This window comes from Musa acuminata, chromosome BXJ1-5 (assembly GCF_036884655.1).
Source record: "Musa acuminata AAA Group cultivar baxijiao chromosome BXJ1-5, Cavendish_Baxijiao_AAA, whole genome shotgun sequence".
Taxonomy (NCBI): domain Eukaryota; kingdom Viridiplantae; phylum Streptophyta; class Magnoliopsida; order Zingiberales; family Musaceae; genus Musa; species Musa acuminata.
Window position 1 is genome coordinate 37,927,115 of NC_088331.1, and position 21,035 is coordinate 37,948,149.

The following is a 21,035-nucleotide window of genomic DNA, read 5'->3' on the forward strand; positions in this document are numbered from 1 at the left end:
TATATTGGCAAGAATAACTTCAATATGCTTGGCCTGTGTATTTAGGTTTTCACTGCATACATAGCTATAGCATGGTTTGTTTGAAACTCCATCATTAGTTTGTTAAGCTTTGCTTATACAGTATATGTTATTATTAGTGAAACTATATAATAATTAAATTATATTTTGCTTTCTCTGTAGTTATCATTTGCTTTAAAAAATTTATTAAAAAACTTAAAAAATTATTATCAATGAAACTATATAATAATTTGATTATATGTTGCGCTCTATGTAGTTATCATTGGCTTTAAAACAGGATTACAAAAAAAAAGATCATATTTTTGAAAGAAAAAAAATATTATATTAAATCATATCCAACCTGATGCACCATCTGTGCAACATTGCAGTGTTGTGTACCAACACTGGATGTCTCAACAGAGACAACAGATCAACATATTTTATAGGCATTCAGAGCAGAGTAAATTGCCATCTGCACAGTCATCTTCTGGTAATCAATTTCACACAATTTATCCAAAATTATATTGAGGCCTCCCATCAACATCCACAAAGTCATAAAATATATTTCACTAGAGTACTAATGAGAACAGAACTATTCATTCACACTTGAATTCAGCCAACCATTTCATTTCAAGCAGACTGAAACAGCAGTCAGGTCCTGATTATAATGTGCCAGTTGAAATATCTTACACTAATTCTTCTGTGTTAAAATAAAAAAAACTTAACAAAGAGGGTCGTAATTGGGCCATTTAATGAATTCACTCCCAACAGAAGGCAGCTGCAAGAAAACAAAAACATAGAGTTCTTGTTCTACATATCTATCCTATACAACACTATATTTCACTCGATGCATTCTGTCTCAACTGCCATCACTTGTGGCATAAGCTCTTCTGCTAGCAACTGGCTCTCAGTCCCTGGGGAGATGGAGCGACATAACAAGCATCGAGAATCCAAGAGAACGTCAAGGCGAAACTAGCCTGAAGACTGATGCTGATGAATTGGAAGCTCATCCACTCATTCTTTGCAGCTTCCCAGAAATTGCTTCTCTTGCATGGACACCCTGCTTGGCTTGTTGGACATATGCATGAGCCAATCCCAAGATCTTATCAAGTTTGCATCACGCATTTTCCTCATCCAAGCTTGCTGAATGTGGGCAGTAAGTCCTGGAAGAAGAAAACAAACCAATCTATAAGTAGAGAAGCTAGCAAGTGATAGATAAGTGTCTGCCTAAAGCATTTTTTTCTGGGAACAGCCCAGGAAAGCAGACCATACTCCTGCTGTCGAGCTTCCTTGAGATCAGCATCATCTGGTGTGTCCATGATTTTCTCCACAGATATTTGATCGAGTAATGCAGGATTACACCAAACAGGTAGCAACCACAACAAACTAGGAGGGTATAATCACAGAACAGGTTTGCCAAGAGGGAGAAATTCACGTCTAAAATCATATTGCATTTAAATTAAAAAAAAATCTGTAAGTAATATTTCATAAACTTCAATTTCCAGGGTAACCAAAGGCAAAAGCTGACACCCTTTGATAACCTGAGGCTGATGTGGAGGAGCCACAATGCAGAATTTTATTTATTCTTTGCACAACCAATTTTTTTCAATATACATTATTTGTTAGAGCAAACAAACAATTATGATACAATAATAAATTCTTAAAAAGAAGATATTATGAAGTTCTAAGTTTATTGCTTTAAAGTGAACTACAGAATTGTAAATGGCTATTAATTAGTTAGTTCTTTAATTCAAAGATGCAAGTTTTCAAAAAAGAAATAAAGAAACAAAGAAATAATAATTGGCAACTAACATTGATATAAAAAGCAGTTATGGAATTCAGAGTTTGCAAGCCATTACTGGTTACACTGCATACTCATCATTGAATTCAGAATGGAAAATGTTGGAAAACCATGTAAAAACTAGATTTAGATCAGCTTTACTTATACTGTAAATTGTGGCATCCGACCACTAATTTGACGCTTCTTAAAGACCAGGTTGCACCAAAAAAAGATTAAAATATTTAAATACAAAAGGGTGGTCCATCTTAAATATCTTGTTCAAAGAGTATATTGGGAATTGTCTACAGAAGAAAAAGCAACAAAAGGATGGAAACTACTTGAGGGCATACAAGCCCTTGAGAAATGTTCCGACTTGATAGCCATGGGGGCACTTCACAAATTTTACTAGCCCAAGTGCATGAAAGAGACGCATGGTGTTCACCTTCTACCACAGGTAACTAGCTATCAGTAGTTTCCTGTGACAAGTGATTTATTAAGTTATTCTTAATTGAGTACTTCGATTAGTGCAAATACATATTGTCACGGATAAATCTGTACAAGGGGTGTCCGATATAATGTTTGTGTATGCCCGTATCTTTCAATTTTGTTCATGCTTTGCACAACATGTAGAGGGCTTGCGGTAAGCTTAGGAACCCCATTTTAGTTGGCTTTTGTGGTCATTTTAGTCTTGTAAACACATGTTGTATTCAGTCATCGCACAAAGGCAAAACTGTCCAAAAACAAGCCATCCAAGTAGTCATTTTAGGGGTTTTCTAGCTCCGTTAAGTAGTGCGGAATGTCAGCCAGTACAACACCCTGAAGCTACCTAGGTGGCACATGGCTGGATGGTCCTTTGGGGTATTGTCTAAGGTTGGTTTGTTGCCTTGTCCCGTAGCAATGTCATGTGGGCACTTGTGGGAACTTTTGGCTACGACAGACTATCTTAGACCCTTTGTTGCGTGACCGTTCAGAGGTTATAAAGTTTATGTTTATAATTTGCATTATCTATCAAGTGTTTACTAAAATGTCTGCTTGTGGGATTTCGAGTTAAATGCTTCCTCTAATCCATCTTCTCTTTTGTAAGTTCTTACAGGACCAGAAGAGATTTCGAGAAAGCTAACATTTTGTTGACGAACACGCAACGGTGCCACACGATTTATGCAAAATTAGCTAAATCTGTGACATATGGTATCAAAGCGGGACAAGCACACTTAGAAACTCTTGGCAAACAAACGTGGGGACCTAGCGGGACTGCGCTGAGGCCAGCTAGCACGCATGACCATTTGAGGGAAATGAGCGTAGGGATGTAGGAAAAGGAGTTACTCAAAGGTACGAGCATCCGAGATTGACATTCAAATGAATGACCAAGCCTTCACGTGAGAGGCATCACAAGGACAAGGGAACTGGGAAGAATGTGTAGCGCACAGAGGCTGGGATAGCACTACAGCTCGATGTTGGCAACCAAACTTGATGGTGCTCAAGGCAAGCAATGCACTTGGCAAAGGATGAGACCATGCAAAGAGGGATAAGTTGCTCGGCGACTGAAAGAGTAGTGTAAAGCTCACAAAGGTGAGGGAAATTGCTAACTCGAATAATTCGATACTCATACAAGGGCCTATATGTGAACAATGGTCTGCTCATGGCCATCTCAAAGAGATCGAAACTCAACGTCATAAAGCATGGAAACTTTCTCTTCGACATGAGAAGGATACGTCCGTAGGAGGCTGACATATGTAGTAGGTTCAGCATGTTGCTAGGTCTTAAGGGGCACAATGGAGACTATATTGGCAAAGAGTCATAATCTAACAAGTGCGTTAACGGTGGCGAAACAATGCACAATTTGTTCAAAAAAATAGAGTAATCCATGGGGACGGTGGTCTCCGAAACTTCTAGAGGGAAGAATGTGAAGAGGAAAGTTGCTCCAACGAGACAGATATCCGGGAGGGATAGTCTCGATTCTCCAAAGGGAGACTCATATGCAACGGATCACATACGTTGAGAAGTGTACCTCAAGACAACAGGTCCATAAAGCTCAATGAACTGAGCAAGCAACGAGAGGTCATTACATGATCTCACATGAGGTAATGTGTTGTTGGACGTAGTGTAAGATCAAGTGAGAGAGCGACCCTAGGCAACACCAAACGAAGGCACACTTAGAGATGATGTGGAGATCGAACTCAACGAAGGGCTGACCTATAAAAAGGTGGGCACGAGGGCCCCTATCAATTCAATAAAAAGCGAGGAATGAAGCAACTTAGGTGGAATTTGGTGAAGTACCCAAGTCGCATGAAGGGAGTCGACACAGAAGACGAAACATGGAGTAGAGGCACGAAACTTTTCTAGGATAGAGGTCAAGGACATGAGCTCTTGCAAAGGGAAGAACGAGATCATATCATTCTATGGGTCCCTCGTTTTGATAAAGCAGACTCATCTTGTATTGTGCCAAAGTTGAAGGGAGCTTCGAGCCACATACACCTTATCTTAGAGAAGCAATTGATAGAGGGACTAAAGTGACTCAACTTATGGAGAAGTTAGGGTTATACGGTCTTGACACGGGACAAGAGGACACAGAAATAGGTACTCTTGAAGAATATACCACAGTGTTGTTATTCGAGTTATCGTAAAGGAAGTTGTGCACAACGAAGATTGTGTTGGGGCAAGGGCCCAGGATCCAAACAATGGTACATCAATTTTAACAAAGTCGGTGGACTTCGAGAGCTACCAAGCTACAGACTGTTCTAGAGTTGTGCTTCGTCTATGTATCACTCAAGAGCAAGTGGGCAAAGGTCGATTGTCAAAAAAGCAAACACAATCAGAGGGAGTGGAGGCCCTACGATGTGTCGGCAGAGGCCACATATTGGAGAGATCGTAGTCCAAGTTCATCCTACAAATATCAAAATGTAATAGATATGTCACCAAAAGTCGACATGGTGCAGTAGATCATGGTGGAATAGTTTGAAGCAATACAACACATACGAGAGGAGTCCCGTACGGGACTTGATCATATAGAGGTATGATTAGGAGCTATTAGGAGCTCCACTTCGGTGAGTAACACGACAAAAGGGCTATGGATTCAGGGAGTGAATACTATGATACCATAGAGGCGGGTCTTTCGTGCATACATCAAATTTTGCATATGATGAAAACCTCAGTTATTAGTATATGGGGGCTATGTACCACCGAAGAGGATTCCGAGTGCAAGTACCAATGAGTCTCATGGGGTGGTCTTGATCATACAGAGATATGATCGGGGCAATTGGAGTGTTGGACTACTTTAGAGCTCAAATTCGCTTAAAGGAGCCCGACAAGTTGGAGGACGAGGTCGAGCGAGCAAATGTTGCTACTAAGGAAATAAAGAAGAACAAAATCGACGTGAGCCCTACAATATGAGGGCAAAGGCCATGCATGGGAGTTGCAGTCTGTCTTTCCATCGATCAAGGAGAATTGCTTAGGGAACATAGAGGTGTTGAAACAGGTAGTCAAAATGGGTAAGAAAACAACAATGAGTCTACAGGGACTTAGCTACTTAAAACCAAGCGTCAGTTATAATAGAGGTGGACTTAGAAGAGTGCTACAGTGTCGCAGAGGTGGATCTACCAATCGTAAAGAAAATGACGCAAATGCAAAACAATAGATAGTAGGGCCATGGGCATGGTAGCACCATTGTACCACAGAAGCGAGACTTTTATTGAGTCATCGATCATTTGTTCTCATGGAGGGAGAGTGCATGGTTATAAAAGGGGGCCGAGAAGGTGAAGATTATAGAGGCAAACTCCAAATACCGAGACAACACAAAAGGGAAGAAGCCAAGGAACTTCGTAAGACCAGTGTCGACGGGGTTCTCGTCAAAATTGCCAAAAGTGACGGATTTTGAGTTGATACAGAAGTGCTCGACCAATGAACAAAGTAGATAGTACACGATGTTGTACCTTTCTACTCAAAAGAGTAGGCAACGAAAATGATGAAGAAGATGATACAATCCCAAAGATAACCAAAATTATCGGAGACTTACTCTAAGTTGGGACAAAATTTTATTCTTTTTTGTTAAAACTTCTTGCATTCCAGAAGTTTAATAACAATGAGGAGGCAAATTGCAGTAACTAGCTCAATGCAATGAGTGCAAACACTTCAGGTGCTTCAAAAGTATGAGCAAAGCGCAAGTGAAGACTAGTAACCAGCTTGATGCATTAAGTACAACCCTCAAGAAGGCGAGCGAAACCAAATAATCTTTACCTTCTCAATTCTTAAGAGAATGAGCAAAACCGAGTACTACAGTTCTTTAATTTATCCAGTAGCAGAGCTCTGCACATGTTTAAAGACCCTTCGAGGAGACTTAGTAGAAGACAATAGTTATTAAATCCTCACCAATAGTGATCGATTCTACTAAGAGTAGATTGTCCACTTCATTTCCCAAAAAAATATCAAGCGAAAGTGGAAGTGATGTGAACTTGCTTGGAGGCGACAACTAAGTAGAAGAGAAATTGATGGACAAATTTTCTGAAGAAAACATTTCAAAAACTTCAAAGTCTGTGAGGCGATGGTCGTTAAAGCTCCAACAGGCATTCACCCAATTCAAGCAATACAAGATGTTTAAAAGGCTGACACATAAGGAATGTCTTTTCTTTCATTTAAGGATCCGCAAAAACCAGAAAAAATCAAGACAACTCGACCGACCCCACACCAATCAAAGTCACTAGTGAGTTGAAACAACGTTAGCGAATCAAAGTTTGACTACTCAATAACAGTGGCGAATAGCAGCTCAAAGTCGAGGGAGATGCGTTGTAGTTAAAGCAAAAGATTAAAGATTTAGCAAAGACTAGGAAATGTAGCGTCCGTAAAGGCTTCAACGAGCACGTTGAAGGAATAAGTGGGGGAGTGTCACGGATAAATCTGCACAAAGGGTGTTTGATGTAATGTTTGTGTATGTCGGTATCTTTTAGTTTTGTTCATGCTTTGCACAACATGTAGAGGACTTGCAGTAGGCTTGGCAACCCCTCTTTAGTTGGCTTTTGTGGCCATTTTAGTCCTATAAATACAAGTTGTGTGCAGTTATCACACAAAGGCAAAACTACTCAAAAACAAGCTATCTAGATAGCCATTTTTGGGGTTTTCTAACTTTGTAGAGTGGTGCAGAGTGTCAGCCAATACAGCACCCTAAAGCTACTCGGACGGCACATGGCTGGATAGACCTTTGGGTTATTATCTAGGACTGGTTCGTTGTCTTGTTCCGTAATAATATCATATGGGCACTTGTAGGAACTTTTGGTCATGGCAAACCACCTTAAATCATTTATCGCGTGACTGTTCAAAGCTTATTAAGTCTATGTTTGTCATTTGCATTGCCTATTAAGTGCTTGCTGAAACATCTACTTATAGAATACTAAGTTAAATATTTCCTCTAACTCATCTTCTCTTTTGTAGGTCCTTATACGACCATGAGAGATTTCGGAGAGGCTGACATTTTGCGGACGAACAAGCAAAGGTACTGCACAATTTTAACAAAACCAACTAAGTTCGTGACGTTACAGTGATACAATAGTACAATTATTGAATCGTCCACATGCCTCATCATGATGATCCAAGAAAACCAAACTTCACTGTGTAACACTGCTAGTCAATTTGAAGTCGACAAATATACAACTTCATGATGCTCATTTTACATGATCTAGCAAGTTCGACAATTTAAAACAATAAGAGTCTTAAATTCACACTTTCCAGGTCACAAGCACAAAAAAATGCCACAATAATCAGGACATAATTCAACACAAAAGCAAACACAAATTGGAATGTTCACTACATCCAAATGGTACACATGACATGGACTAAAATACATGAATGAGCACAAATTGTTCAAAGTCAAGAGTTAATACCTTCATTGCTCCAGGAACAACACCTGATCAAAGTTTTCTAGGCACTGTCTCTTACAACTTTGCAATTCCAATTCCCCTGAGTTGGCCTTGTTATCATTGACCGAAACTAATTTTATTAAGAACATTTGTTTTTCACTATACTCAATTAGCCCAAACTTCTTTGTTTAGGAAACCCCCTCACCAGATTCTGATTCTGTCAAAGCATAATGTTGCAATTTCTCGTTGAACAACACCTGTGGATCCTTCTCAATCAGAGTCCCATCCTCCCTGTAAGCATCCTTTAGAAACACAGCCCAATTCATCTCGGTGCCTGCAAGATAAAATGCTCGAGGTTGCTTCAATAGCATCGGGTAAGTATGCTTCGTGAGGTTGAATTCCTCCTTGAACTCCACAATGTGATGAATCCACGCCCTCTTCTCCAAAGTCAGGCTCAAAAATTCATGGATCACACCGACCCGATACTTCTCCGCTTCCACTGTCCACGGCTGCAGGCCTGAACAATCTGAATAAGGCGACACCAAGGGTAGTGTAGTCAGAGAATTCAGTCTCCTCTCGTCGTCCTCCTGCAAAGGTAACGCCTTTCCGTGGCGGATGGGGAACTTGAATGTTCGACGGACCCGGGCTTCATCAGGGACGAAGTCCCTCTCGAGGGCACTGACCGCGAGGGCTGGATCCCATTCAACAAGCTCGAGCACATGGCGACCGTCTTTAGGATCCACGGCGACTCGGAAGTAGTCGGGGTACTTATGGACGCGATCACGGAAGTCATCAGAGAGGCCGAAGAGGAGGCGGCAGTGGTGGAGCTTGGCGAGGGGGATGCGGCGTCCGGCGGACATCATGAGGAGTTTGCGGACGGTGGTAACCCGGGTGGACTCCATGGCGTCCATGAGTACGAGCTCCTCGGCGATGAGGGAATCCATGAGCGGGGTGAAGGCGAGGAGAGGTTTGGAGTCCGGCGGGAGGCGGGGAAGGTGGAGAAGGAGCGGGTGGCGTGCAGCGAAGCGGGAGACCTTGCGACCACGAGGAAAACCGAGCTCTCGGTGGAGCTTGCCGGCGTCAGCGAGGGGGATGCAGTGGCCGGGTAGGCGAGAGAGATAGCACTTAGTGCGGGAGATGAAGCGGAGGGCGGCGTCGAGGCGAACGACCGCTTCGAAGTCGGGAAGGCGGCGGCCAGCATCCCTCTGGATGGGAGCGACGCGAGGGCTCTGGAGCTTCTTGCGAAGCTTCTTCCGGCGCCGGCAGTTGAGGAAGGGGAGGCCCGAGGCGGCGGTAGCGGGGGTGGCTCCATCGGGGAGGGAGGAGGAGGTGGAGAGAGCAGAAGTAGAGAGATGGTGTCGGGGGAGAAGAAGGGCGGGCAGCCGCTTGGCGGCGGAGAAGACCTGCGACATCGCCGCCGCCTCGCCTTCGGGTTCGGCTCTCGGAGGAGGTCGTCACGGTTCTGTATACGTCACCACCTATATAGTTGTAGTGGTCGCAAGCAGCTGCGATGCACAACGGAATATTATTTTCGTTAATACAACTTAATATTTGATCATATATTTTGTTGGATTTTATTTATTATAGATATTTCAAATTCTTTAAAGAGTGGAAGTCAAGAGTAGCCCACGATATTAATTTTGCAGATATTATTTTGTTGAAATTTTAAGTTTTCACTTCTTTTTTTCGTTCCCTTTTTATATTTTTTTCTCTCATAATATCTTTATTTTCTAAAAGATGAGATTACTTTGTAACTTCTACTCCTTTGAGATTACTCTCTCTCTCTCTCGTAGTATTTTTATTTTCTAAACGATGAGATTATTTTCTCTTGAACAGTCTTCGTCTCTCATTATCTTTTACCCTTTAATCCCTATCCTCATCGCTACTATACCTCACACCTTTGCTCCATTAATCAATCGTAGAGCGGAAAGAGATAATCACAGTAAAGCTTCCCTTCTTTCTTTCCTCCAATGATCATTCTTTACTTTGATACGTCCGAGGAGAAAGAGGAAACCTCATCATGCTCACCTCTTTTTCTTTTATCAAGGTCGATGAGAAGGATAATGAGACAGAAGTAAGGCCTTTAGCTCTTTACTGATGTCTTGACAAAAAAAAATAAGAACAAGCACAATAAAATTAAGACGATAGCCTATGAGGTGAAGGATGAGGGTAATATTATTTTTATAAAAATAAACAAGTGTTACGTGTGAATAAATAAAAAATAAATATTCTACGAGTAAAAGTAAAAAACCTTTTAGCTTTCGTTTGAAAATTTTACCCTTAATATATTAAAGTCAATTATTGGGAAAACATAAAATGAGTATTTTTAACAAACCTTTTTAAGTATCATTTCTCAAAAAAAGAACCAAATGTCTTATGATTCATCAAGAACTATTCAAACCTTTGTATAAATTACTTTATAAAACCTCAAAAGTTAGAGTTCCATTGATGATTAAAGTTAGTAAAAACTCAAAATAATGGAAGCTCAATTACAACATTTTTTAACACAATTAAATATTTTAAGTATTGAGATCAACAATAAATAAATAAAAATGATTAGAGGTAGTTTATTACGTTTTCTGTTTTTTAGCACCAAAAGAAATAAAAGGACTTGCTTAATGATTTCAGCTAAATCTCTATTTTTAGAGTTTTTTTAACAAAACCAGACACCAAACAAATGTACATAATATTTTAACCATCATTAAGTTGGGGATGCACATAAACTCAAATAAGATGATATATATGACATAATATTTTTTTCTTTTTTGCCTATGCTGGCTAAATGACAGAAATCCAATTGAAAGGATTAAGAAACAATAGTTGGATGAATGCAATCAGATCAGTCTCTTTTCATCAATCACAGGTTTGACTGCTGAAGCTAATCAGAGAATTGATAGATATTGAAACAATAAAAAATGTCAATATGGTTTTTCTTTTGCTCTTTCTCTTTCTCAAAGCTATAACCATTCAATAGTCACATAGATGAGATCTACAGGTAGAAAGAAAAAAAATGCTGCTTAATGAAATATTAAATGAGAGAAAGAATTAGAATTGTTGCTGAATCATATATACTGCAGCATCATTCCTGAACCAGTATGTTTCTTCCAACACAATGTCTGGCTTCATCTTCTTTATCTTTATAAGGAACATGGTGAACTCGGCATATGCCTTCTGATGCAGATTTATAATGTAATCACATAGCCAATGGAACCTTGTGGTTCCGCAGGAATAGCATTTGCTGAAAATTCTTTGCCTCACAACGTTTTCTATTCTTTCTTCTGATTCCACCTATCATGATGACATTTTACGGAAAACATTATCGACAAATAACAAATGTTTTATCCTATGCAAAACTGCTGTAGTTGTGTGAGCTACTGTTGTTTCCTGAAATACGGCTTCTGACAAACTAGGAGCTTCTCGTTGCTGCTTCTGTCAAGCTCGATCAGGCGGGCATCCCATCTCAGTTGTGTGGTCATGGATCTAGCAGTTTCAATAAGAAGCGCTGTGTCACGAATTATCACCCAGCCCTGCATTGTGCCAGCAATAGTATCAGATTTAGTACAAGTTTAATGATTATAATCAAAACTTACGAATAGCTTACAACTGAACCAACTGGAGCTAGACATGGAGAAAGTTTCTGAGAAGGCACTTTGTTATAATACAGAATCAATTATCATTGGGTCATTACAACATCTCAGAACAAATTATTTTTCTGAGCATGTTTAAGTTTTCCTTCTCTAAAATTAGAAGAGTTACACTATACAGCATTCTTATGAGCTCCCAAAATTGAACCATTCCATAATCAACAAACAATGTAAACAATATAAAGACACTAGCTGTGCATTATGAGATGTTTTTCCCATCCTCTCTGATCCATCATTTACAAACATAAAAAAATTTTATCACTGATACCGTGTTATTCTAGAAAAATCTCAAAATCATGATATGCTATTACTTTTCCCCACATCAGATGACCATGACAAAAGACCTTGGATACCTGTATGGGATGGAAGAATATGGCATAGCCCACGTCATGTATCATCAAGAGCTACTGGAGAGAAGCAGCATTGGGATTGCTAACAAAGTCAATCTAGGTGTTTATGATTAAAGTTTGACTTGGTGTGACCATATACTGATGACAGTGTCAGAGATGGATGCTAGGCTCTGAGAATGCTAGGGTTTAATGAGGAATGAGAAGTATCTGAAGACTAGCATGTCACACGTGCTTTGTCTCATGATTATACAAAAAATTAATATCGATTTCAGATGTCAGTTCTTATAAATTGGAATTTGGCCTAAAATCATAGCCACAATGGTATAGGCAGGCCAGAGGCTTGTATATGTCAAGCTGATGACAACCATCAAAGTCCAACATAAAATCCTAGCAAAGGAAAATAAGCAGAAGAGTTGTCCTGTTTGTCTAAAAGATAGTCAGCAGAAAGGTTTAACTTGTGTTTAAAATATTAGATTATTCTAATACAAAGTACAATTACAATTGGAAATTGCCTTGAGAAAATAGCAAAACATTTTACAAGAGTAACAAGAAAAAAAAACAACAGCACAAACAGAATACTGGCAAACTGACATACAATGTAACAACTAAATGATTATTTGAAAATAACATAACCACCACTAGGATACAACAAGGAGAAATGAGACAACCTGCTATGATGAATAGTTGAATCCATGTATTTTAGTAATGCTTTTCTTAACAATGCAGAGCTTGTCAAGATAAATTAACTTGTTATTTGAAACAAAATGGTCATTTCACATGATTACAGAAGTTTGCAACCACTAATAAGTAACTCATTTTCTTGAAAATATGTCCTTCGACCAATTCATCACTTGAACTAAGAGGTCCATAAAGAAGAATATGCAGCAAATCTAGAATAAAGTTAGCAGGTCTGATACAAAAACTCTAATAAATTAATCTATTTTCTGACTTTAACTTCACTGAGGATAATGAAACTTCTTGTTCAGTTATGTCCTTGATTTCCAACATTCTAGTGAAAGGACAAATTGCAGTGGTTAAATATGATACCATGATTAATCCCGGACTCATACACCTCCAAGAATGTTAGTAAAACAATTACCATGGATGAGGAAGTGAGGAAGTCAATTAGTGAATAACTTTTACGTCCTGCCACAAACTTGGGGTTGTTGGCATTAGCTATGTTGTGAGGTGTTTCTTTATTTAAATAGAATCAAGGTACCTATGACTCATCAATGAAAAAAATCTTTTATCTTTCCCCATCCAATCCACAAAGAGTTAGAGATTGCTGATATTTGCGAATAGAAATCCACAATACAAATTTTCTTATCAATCAAACCAAAGGTTGCCCCAAACTTGAATGACACCCACAAAGACCATAGGCATTAATAATGTCACAGTATGTTAATTGAATTTCTGGAATTTGGGAAAAAATCCGGAGAAAATATTCTATCCTGAAAATGTTGCAATCTGGGTATCAATATCTTTTAGCATATAAAAGGTGCACAAACAAATAAGATGTTTTGTACCTCAGGTCGTAGAATGCGATCAATCTCTAAGAAAATGTCAAGCATGGAGCACCTTTGCTTTTGATGAGTCCCGAGAGATAGCAATCCTTCAGCATGGACCATATCATAGGTCCTTGGATATGTTGGAAATGCTTCACACCTTATCAAATATCGGATTCTTAATTAGATAACTAAAGCTCTTGAAAAGATACAGCAAGTGAACAGCTATGCTAGAGATTGAATAATGAATATACCAGGGGTAACCAACTACAATTCCAATGATCAGCATGGTAAAATAGACAGAATACGAAGTTATACTAAGTTAAGTATAGAACCCCATGTTTAGGATGCAGCCTTATGATGCCCAAGCCACGAGGCTTAACTATGCAGGATCAACCACAGGAGTGATTGCTAAAAAGGAAAGGGAGTTAGAGAAGCGGTCAGGTGAGAGTGATTAATATTTAATATTAACACAATTACTGGAACATAAAGAAATTAACAGGTCTAAATTTCCGGCTAAGAGATATATGGAAACACATACTGAACAATTTTGATTATTAAGGAACATTAAGAGGTCTTGAATTATACAATGATGGAACATGAATCAATCTCGATTTTCTTACAATGAAACAAGATGGCAAAAAGTGCACTATCGGATGATATAAATGAAAACTAACATAATAGAACTGTGTTTTGCCCTAAAATATTTTGTAAATTAAAACCTCATCATTAGAACTAGAGGAAATAAAAATGCTTTTGTGGCATATTTGCATCAATACATGCAGATATCAGTCAAGATGTATGGGTGAGGCAGCAACAAATGTAAAAGGGGATATCAGTGGGCGTACACATACCAATCATGTCGAACACCAACAAAGCCCCTGTCAAAAATCATAGGAAGATAATTGGGGCTATTTGTGGGCACCACATTCATCACCCACACAGATTTCCCAGCATCCAATAAAGCAGCATTAAAACCACCAAAATGAGCATTCATGTCAAGGACATTTCTTAGCATGTTAAAAGGTGGAGAGGGGTCCTCATCACCAGGTCTCTTTGGATGATCTGAGAATATAAGTGGTGAAAGAAGTGACCAATAATTATGAACCACTGACTTCCAACCAGCAGCATCCTCGGCAAAGTCCTCAGGATGTACACCTGATAAGAAACTGTGTTAGAGAAATATTTGAAAATGGATGATGAGATGATAACGATATTGTTACAGCAATCTTGTATACACACGCAATTTGTGCATGCACGAGTTGCATGCACGTAAGGATCACGGATACATTCATTCACTAGCTGGATTTTGTATTTACCATATATACCAAGTTCAGTTGAATTCAAGGCAACTCGAGAGGGCCAAGGTGTACGGCTCTCAATGGAAATCCATCGCTGACTCCCCATCCCTGATATGCAGGGATTTAGTGGTTGGTAATATGGAGATTCAACATCGTGGCTTCTATCGCAAACTGCAGGGCCCGCCTTCCTGTAAAAAAGTAAAAGTTGTTTAATGCATATAATTGGGATAATAAAATATATTGCTGTATAAAGGATCACAGTTAGCTTGTCCCTGTGGAATCATAATATGGGAGATATAACAAGAAAGGATATGAACTAGGGTTTGATACCGAGAAGTGTAACATTTCTTTTTGCTTGTCTTCTTCCATACAATTGTTTCATCTTGTTGTGACAAAATGTCCCAGCAAAGATTTTCGGCAAAATCATGAATCACTGACCACTTCTTTTGATTTTCTTTATCACGCAAAGATCTGTGAGTATTCATTTGTGAAGTCCAGACAAAATAACCTCCAGGTCTTAGAAGTCTATCAACTTCAAGTAAGAAAATACCATCTGCCATGATATCAGAATTTTAGTATCCATAATCCATTACCTAAAGAAAAGCTTAATGAACTTCTGAAGATATAAGAACAACTGATTTCCTACTACTTTTCATTTCAACACCAAAAAAACATTAATATTTTTTGATACCTTAGAAATATAAACTTTAGTTGGTAGTTTAGCTTAGATTTAGCATATGATTATATCAACTTACTAAGATATTCTCAAGAGAAACTACTTAAATGAACAAGGAGAATATGAAAATCACATATAAATTAGAAAATAAGTGTATTCTTTTCACATCCCAGCCAAAGAAAGCATATATACTGTTATATTAAAGAGTATGAGATACGAATGTCATAAATTTCTATGCGACACACATCTAAAAGTAACTAACAAGCTGCAACTTGCCTTCAATTAGACTGAAATCTATGGACTTTTGAAGGGTAGTTACCAGTTCCCTCAAGCTTAAATGTGTCAAATTTTAGCATTCAACCTTAGGGTTCCAGATAATGGTGCAATCCAATTGGTTTTTTGGTTACTTGCAATTTACATAGGTCCTACATTCCTCCTTGTTCATGACATAATTGTTGTACCTTCTCTTACCACTTAGCTAATACATCAACCTTCTTGAGAATTGTATAAAATTGTATAATATGTCCTACAATCCCAATGTTTGTAAAGTTCCTTATTCATAAAGATCTGTTCTTGGATCCAGCACTAGTGAAACATGTCAGCATTCTCATCATTTTTGCCATGCTTATAGCTATCAGGAAAAAAAATGAAGAGGAAATTAGTTTTGGTAATGACCATGCCTAGTCCTCAAAAACCAAGAAACTCAACTTGACCTAGTCCTCAATGAATCCAGGACTCAGTCTTGGAAATTGGAGAAGCTGATATACAAATTTCTATAAGGTTCTTGTAAAGAAATTATGAAATACTATTACTCAAGCCATTATAATTTCCTAAGCTTTCATGTACAATAAATAACTCATATCTTTGGTGCTTTAAAATTTTGAATATTGATCCCACACCGGTGCCTGGCCAGACTGGTGTGGTTCTTGCATGTACCAGTATGGATTCGGTAAAGATCAGCATATCAACACATGATATACTGCCATACCAATCGGTGTCAAGAAGAGGGGAGGAGGAAGAAGAGAAGGAGAAGGAGAAGAGGATAAGTATCAAAAGGGCAGCGGTGGCAGCAAGCAGGAGGTAGTGTGAGCAGTGGGCGGCACGAGAGGCGGTGACAAGCAAGGATTGGACAATAGGACGAGAGAGAGAGAGAGAGAGAGACACACACACACACAGAGACAGAGAGAGCTGTTTTACTACAGCAATAACTGCCGGGGTCAAACTTTTTAGGTTTTAAATTAAAAAATGATAATGGTCAAATCTGAAAGGAAAAGGAATATATACTACTTCTGAAAATAATGTTTGGTACAGGATTATTTGGACGAGATTTTGAACCATGCTTTGGTGAACAAATCACATCACACAATAATAACATTTACAAAATAAATCTCTATTTTGTAAGTTATTGTAATCTTTAACGAACTATGATTATCATGATTAACACTATTGCCATATGACTATAATTATGTGAGTTTGATAGGCCACAGACCACTAGGAGGAAGGATACAAATAATAGAAGGTGGATGATGGAAGAATTTCATATTAACAATGTAAAAAATATCAGTTTGTCAAACTTCAACAATGAAAAGAATAGAAGATGAACAGTGGCAGAGGGAAGTGTGCCAAGGACGGTCAGCACCAGGGTGGGACAACAATAAGGCCAATATAACTTAACAGCATAATCACAGAGTGGGATGTCATCAAGTTGGTTTAGCAGATCACAAGATGAGACAATGAAAAGAATAGAAGATGAACAGTGGTAGAGGGAAGTGTGCTAAGTACGGTCAGCACCAGGGTAGGACAACAATAAGGCCAATATAACTTAAAAGCAAAATCACAGAGTGGGATGTCATCAAGTTGGTTTAGCGGATCACAAGATGAGTGGCTATGGATGCGAGAAAGAGGAAGCAGAAAAACAAGTGAATATATGCAATTTTTACCAGCAAGAAACCATTTTTTTTTGTCCATCGACCACTCCAGATAATAAAATTCATGCACCTACCTTCATTATCTGTTTAACAATGAAGACATTAAGTTCTTATACCAAAAGTTTATGGAAACATGATCAAAATTGTACAGAAGATGCAGCATTATCCTATTTATGTAGCAAAGAAAATCATCATCCTTATAAATTGTTCTCAGATTATCAGAATGGAAGTTTAGTTCTTATAATGTCCTTTTCAAACATATTTGTGTTAAATGAGCTGATGATGCCACACCTGCTTAAATGTTGTTGTCATGTTCTGTTTGATAAATGGTTTATTATGATACAGTAGTTTGTTTGAAAAGGACTGCTTCAAGCTGACTCCCGTGAATTTTTAGAGAAAAAGAAAGGAAAAGAAAATACATATGAGGTTACCAGTAATTCTTAAGTAGGCAAATATTACTAACCGTTTTTCTCCCACTCAATCCCACATCTTGCACAGTGCAACATATCAAAGGAAAGGTATGGATATGGCAACTGTCTTGATGAAAAAGAACCAATCATAGCAGGAATGCCTCTCTCAAGGGTGAGTTGAACTTGACTACCTGATGCCTCATAATTTGCAATGCACATGGTCAATAACTGCTTTGAGAAGAGATGTGCTCCAAAACTACCAAAACCACAGCCTATATCTAGGACAGTTCTTACCTGGAACAATTCAGTCAAAACTAATATGTAATTAATACTTAAATGGATAGTTATAGCAAGAAGACCAAATGCTACATAACCACAATAAACAAGAACAATTTAGTATCAGAACACTAAATTAAATATCAAAACAGGGTGAGGGTTGAAGACAAATGTCATTCAGCTAATGCAGGTTATTCTGAGCTGATTTATCTCAAATTTAAGCTAGAAGTTATTAACGGAGGAATCTGGAAAAAAAAATGTGCACTTTCTTTTAATGAAAACAATGACAAGAAAGAGAGAATCTAAAGAACATTGTAAATTATGACTGTAAATTTACCCTTCAGATAATCGCACTTGTACAAAATCATAATTTGATAACTACAGAGGACATAATAAAGATACAGAATGGTAAAGGAGTTAGCACCACTTTGAAAATGTTAAAGCTATGATAGCCTAAAGTCTCTTAAAATTTGACTTCAAAACCCATGGAGAAATTATATAACTTGAAGAGAGAGATACAATTGTCCTTGGAAAGAAAGCAACCTCTGCATAATGTTTTAAGTTGGAAAGAAAGTATCATATGTATGAAACTCTATGATCTTTTGGAAAAGCAATTAACTTCGTCTTATCTCGGGAGTATTTAACATTTTGTATCTGAACTGGGATGTATAGTAACTAATAGCTAAAATGACCTTAACAGCACAATAATCAAGTAACATAATAGTCAGCTGTTACGAAGCATAAAATTGCACTGACCCCAGCCTCAATGAAATTAGATTCATTTGGCAATCCAATCATCTCTGCTATCTGATGTGTATAATCTTCTACACCATCAACCATGAAGGAGTCGGATCGGAAAGAGATATGATCTTCCTCCACCATCATCCTAGCAATAAACAGATAATTAGTCACACGTATTAAATGGAATGTAGTGATAATTAAGACAAATTATGGAAAATACAATAATAATAATAATAGCCATCCTACCTCTTAGTTAAGCTCCCAGAGGAGAACTCCTGTCCTGTGATCTTGACATTCGCCTTCCATATGAAGTCCCTCCCGCTTGGCCACCTCAGTGGAATTCTATAGTTCGTCGGAGGAAGAATCAAACAACCCTTCTCAGAATCGCGTATGCATTTTCTTTCATGCTTAGTCGGAACCACCGAATCTACCAAATCAAAACTCTCCGAGACATTGTAATAACAAGGGACAAAATTCTCATACTCAGGCGGGCAAAATTCCAACTCATTCGGCCGCGCGATTCCTAGCGACAGCTCCCCGATCTCTGCGAGATCGGCAACGACCTGTTCCTGGAGCTGTCGATAGCCATGATAGACGTTGCCTCGAGCGGAGGTGGAGATAGAGATAGCCCAATAGAGCGAACCGAAGAGTGCAAGGACGGTAATGGCAACTAGACCCAGCTTGAGGAGGGCAAAAATAAGGCTTTGCCGGCTTCGATTTGTTCCGGCGGGGCTTCCCGCCTCATGGTCGTGCCCATTCTCCGCGAAATCCTTCGCCTGGTAGCTCGAATCAAAAGGGTCACGGCATGCGCCACCGCTGCCCCTTCCGCCCCCGGAAAAACCACGGTAGAGTGGCCTCGACATTGCTCTCTTCCCTTCAGCAAAATCAAGATTTCGCCAGAAGATATACTTACACAGATCCAGAAAATGCCATTCCCTTCCACCTAGGAGCAGAACAATGTGCATGTGAATGAGGATTGCGAGGAGAGGAGAAGACAGAACGAAGAGATTAGCCGGCCATGCATCAAAAAACCGACAATGATAGGCACGGAATAATACAGCAACAAAGATGGAATAGGAAACAGAGCTTTCATAAAGGGTGATTCCCCTACCTCACTTCGAGTTCAGAAAAGTACGCAAGATCGCATCTTGGCTCCTATTTTCTATTGTTCGATGACGCCCATCGGTGGATCGGAGATAACGGGAAAACAACGCCACAGGCAGAAAACAATTCAAGGAGGCAACTTTACCGCAGGAGCTGTCGCGAAAACGAGAGGGAGTGCCGAAAAATCCAAGCTTCCTCGGAACGAAGTTCTCAGAGGCTCTGCCTCCACGCGCATTTCACCGTCATCGTAGAATCTCTTGCTTCTTCCATATGGGCCTCTTTCTTCCTCCTCTCCGCCAAACAAATGGCGAGAACAGCGTGGGAAAGGGACAGAAAGATCACTCCGCGTTCGTTCTCCCTCGCTCAATCACTGCTGCACTCGTCTCTCTCTCTCTCTCACGGGCCTCTCCCATCGGCCAATGAGATCCGCGCACTAATATAATGACGAGAACATAATAATAATAATAATAATAATAATAATAGAAGAAATATATATATATATATAGCTCATTTTGTGATCTTACTCGAGAGAATAAGAGAAAGTGTAGGAATTATATGAGCAAAATTACTTTAAAGAAACATTTGCAGCAATTTAGATGAAGAATTTACTCGAAATGAAAATAATTATATTGGCTTGAAGGGTGTTTGTTGAGGTGTAATCATAAAGCCAATAAAGTGGATGATCGGATAGGGTCAGTAAGTGGCACCCCACCCTCTCCCTCTCCTCCTTCTCCTTCTCATTGTAGATGATGGGATTGGTTACTGTGGCCGTGAGTTCGGGCGGATTTGTGGCATGAAAGATTGCACACTTGAATGCATTGGATTTCTTCTCGATCTCGATGGTAGTTTTCATGAACGACAAGCATCTATGTTACAGCATCGATTTGGATGTGCCCACTGCAAATGAAACAAACAAAATTAGTTTATTCTCTCTTGATGTGGACGAACCCAGAAATCATATGAACCAGATTTGTATGTCAGGTATCGAGGTCTAAACAGCAAGATGGTCTCGTTTGAGATGCATGACATGGTTTTAGGAAAAGATTTTTTTGGGTAAGCTGAAATGAAGTCTCACATTTGAATTTTAATGGTGATGGTTGATATCAACATAAAATGATTTAATAAAATTTGGATGAGTGTTTTTAGCATGGTAACAAAATTTTTAGTTTTCAACATACATATCGATATATCGGTACATCTGTATCTTATAAAGATAAAAAAAAATTATTTTACTACTTATATTATATATAAAACTTGATTTATTATTATTAAAAAATATTGTTAACGTCTCCGTCAATCACACGAAAGAGATTTGTATATTAAAGTCTAAATAGCAAGATGGAATAGTGATAGCAATATAAAATGATTTAACAAATTTTGGTTAATTTTTTTTAGCATGATAATAAGATTTTTAATTTCAGACATCAAAATAATTTTGACATATCATACAACTTGATTTATTGCTGCTTGTATTATA

At 38.7% G+C, this 21,035-nt stretch overlaps 2 protein-coding genes across 4 annotated transcripts; both read right to left on the reverse strand.

Annotated features, from left to right (window-relative positions):
- Positions 1-596: 596 nt before the first annotated feature.
- On the reverse strand, positions 597-9,073 carry LOC135674184 (protein WHAT'S THIS FACTOR 1 homolog, chloroplastic-like). 3 transcript variants are annotated; one of them, XM_065183753.1, is made up of 3 exons: positions 7,648-9,073; positions 1,270-1,538; positions 597-1,160 (listed from the first exon to the last, which is right to left on the reverse strand). In XM_065183753.1, exon 1 carries the CDS (start codon positions 9,033-9,035, stop codon positions 7,812-7,814), a length of 1,224 nt encoding a protein of 407 aa, XP_065039825.1. In that variant the 5' UTR covers positions 9,036-9,073; the 3' UTR covers positions 597-1,160; positions 1,270-1,538; positions 7,648-7,811. The 3 variants fall into 3 exon arrangements, with proteins under 3 accessions (XP_065039825.1, XP_065039823.1, XP_065039824.1); XM_065183751.1 differs by lacking the exon at positions 1,270-1,538; XM_065183752.1 differs by having other exon boundaries at positions 597-1,538.
- A 1,414-nt stretch (positions 9,074-10,487) lies between these two features.
- On the reverse strand, positions 10,488-19,956 carry LOC135674185 (probable pectin methyltransferase QUA2). The gene is made up of 9 exons (XM_065183754.1): positions 19,566-19,956; positions 18,701-19,397; positions 18,470-18,599; positions 17,491-17,731; positions 14,754-14,976; positions 14,442-14,611; positions 13,977-14,280; positions 13,144-13,282; positions 10,488-11,150 (listed from the first exon to the last, which is right to left on the reverse strand). Exons 2-9 carry the CDS (start codon positions 19,315-19,317, stop codon positions 10,995-10,997), a joined length of 1,980 nt encoding a protein of 659 aa, XP_065039826.1. The 5' UTR covers positions 19,318-19,397; positions 19,566-19,956; the 3' UTR covers positions 10,488-10,994.
- Positions 19,957-21,035: the final 1,079 nt, after the last annotated feature.

Coding starts and splice junctions, on each gene's coding strand:
- LOC135674184 (XM_065183751.1), bottom strand. CDS start 9,035: ATGTCGCAGGTCTTCTCCGCCGCCAAGCGGCTGCCCGCCCTTCTTCTC.
- LOC135674185 (XM_065183754.1), bottom strand. CDS start 19,317: ATGTCGAGGCCACTCTACCGTGGTTTTTCCGGGGGCGGAAGGGGCAGC. Junction 14,977..17,490: donor GATTGAGTGGGAGAAAAACG/GTTAGTAATATT, acceptor ATATCATGGCAG/ATGGTATTTTCTTACTTGAA. Junction 14,281..14,441: donor AACTGAACTTGGTATATATG/GTAAATACAAAA, acceptor GTTTCTTATCAG/GTGTACATCCTGAGGACTTT.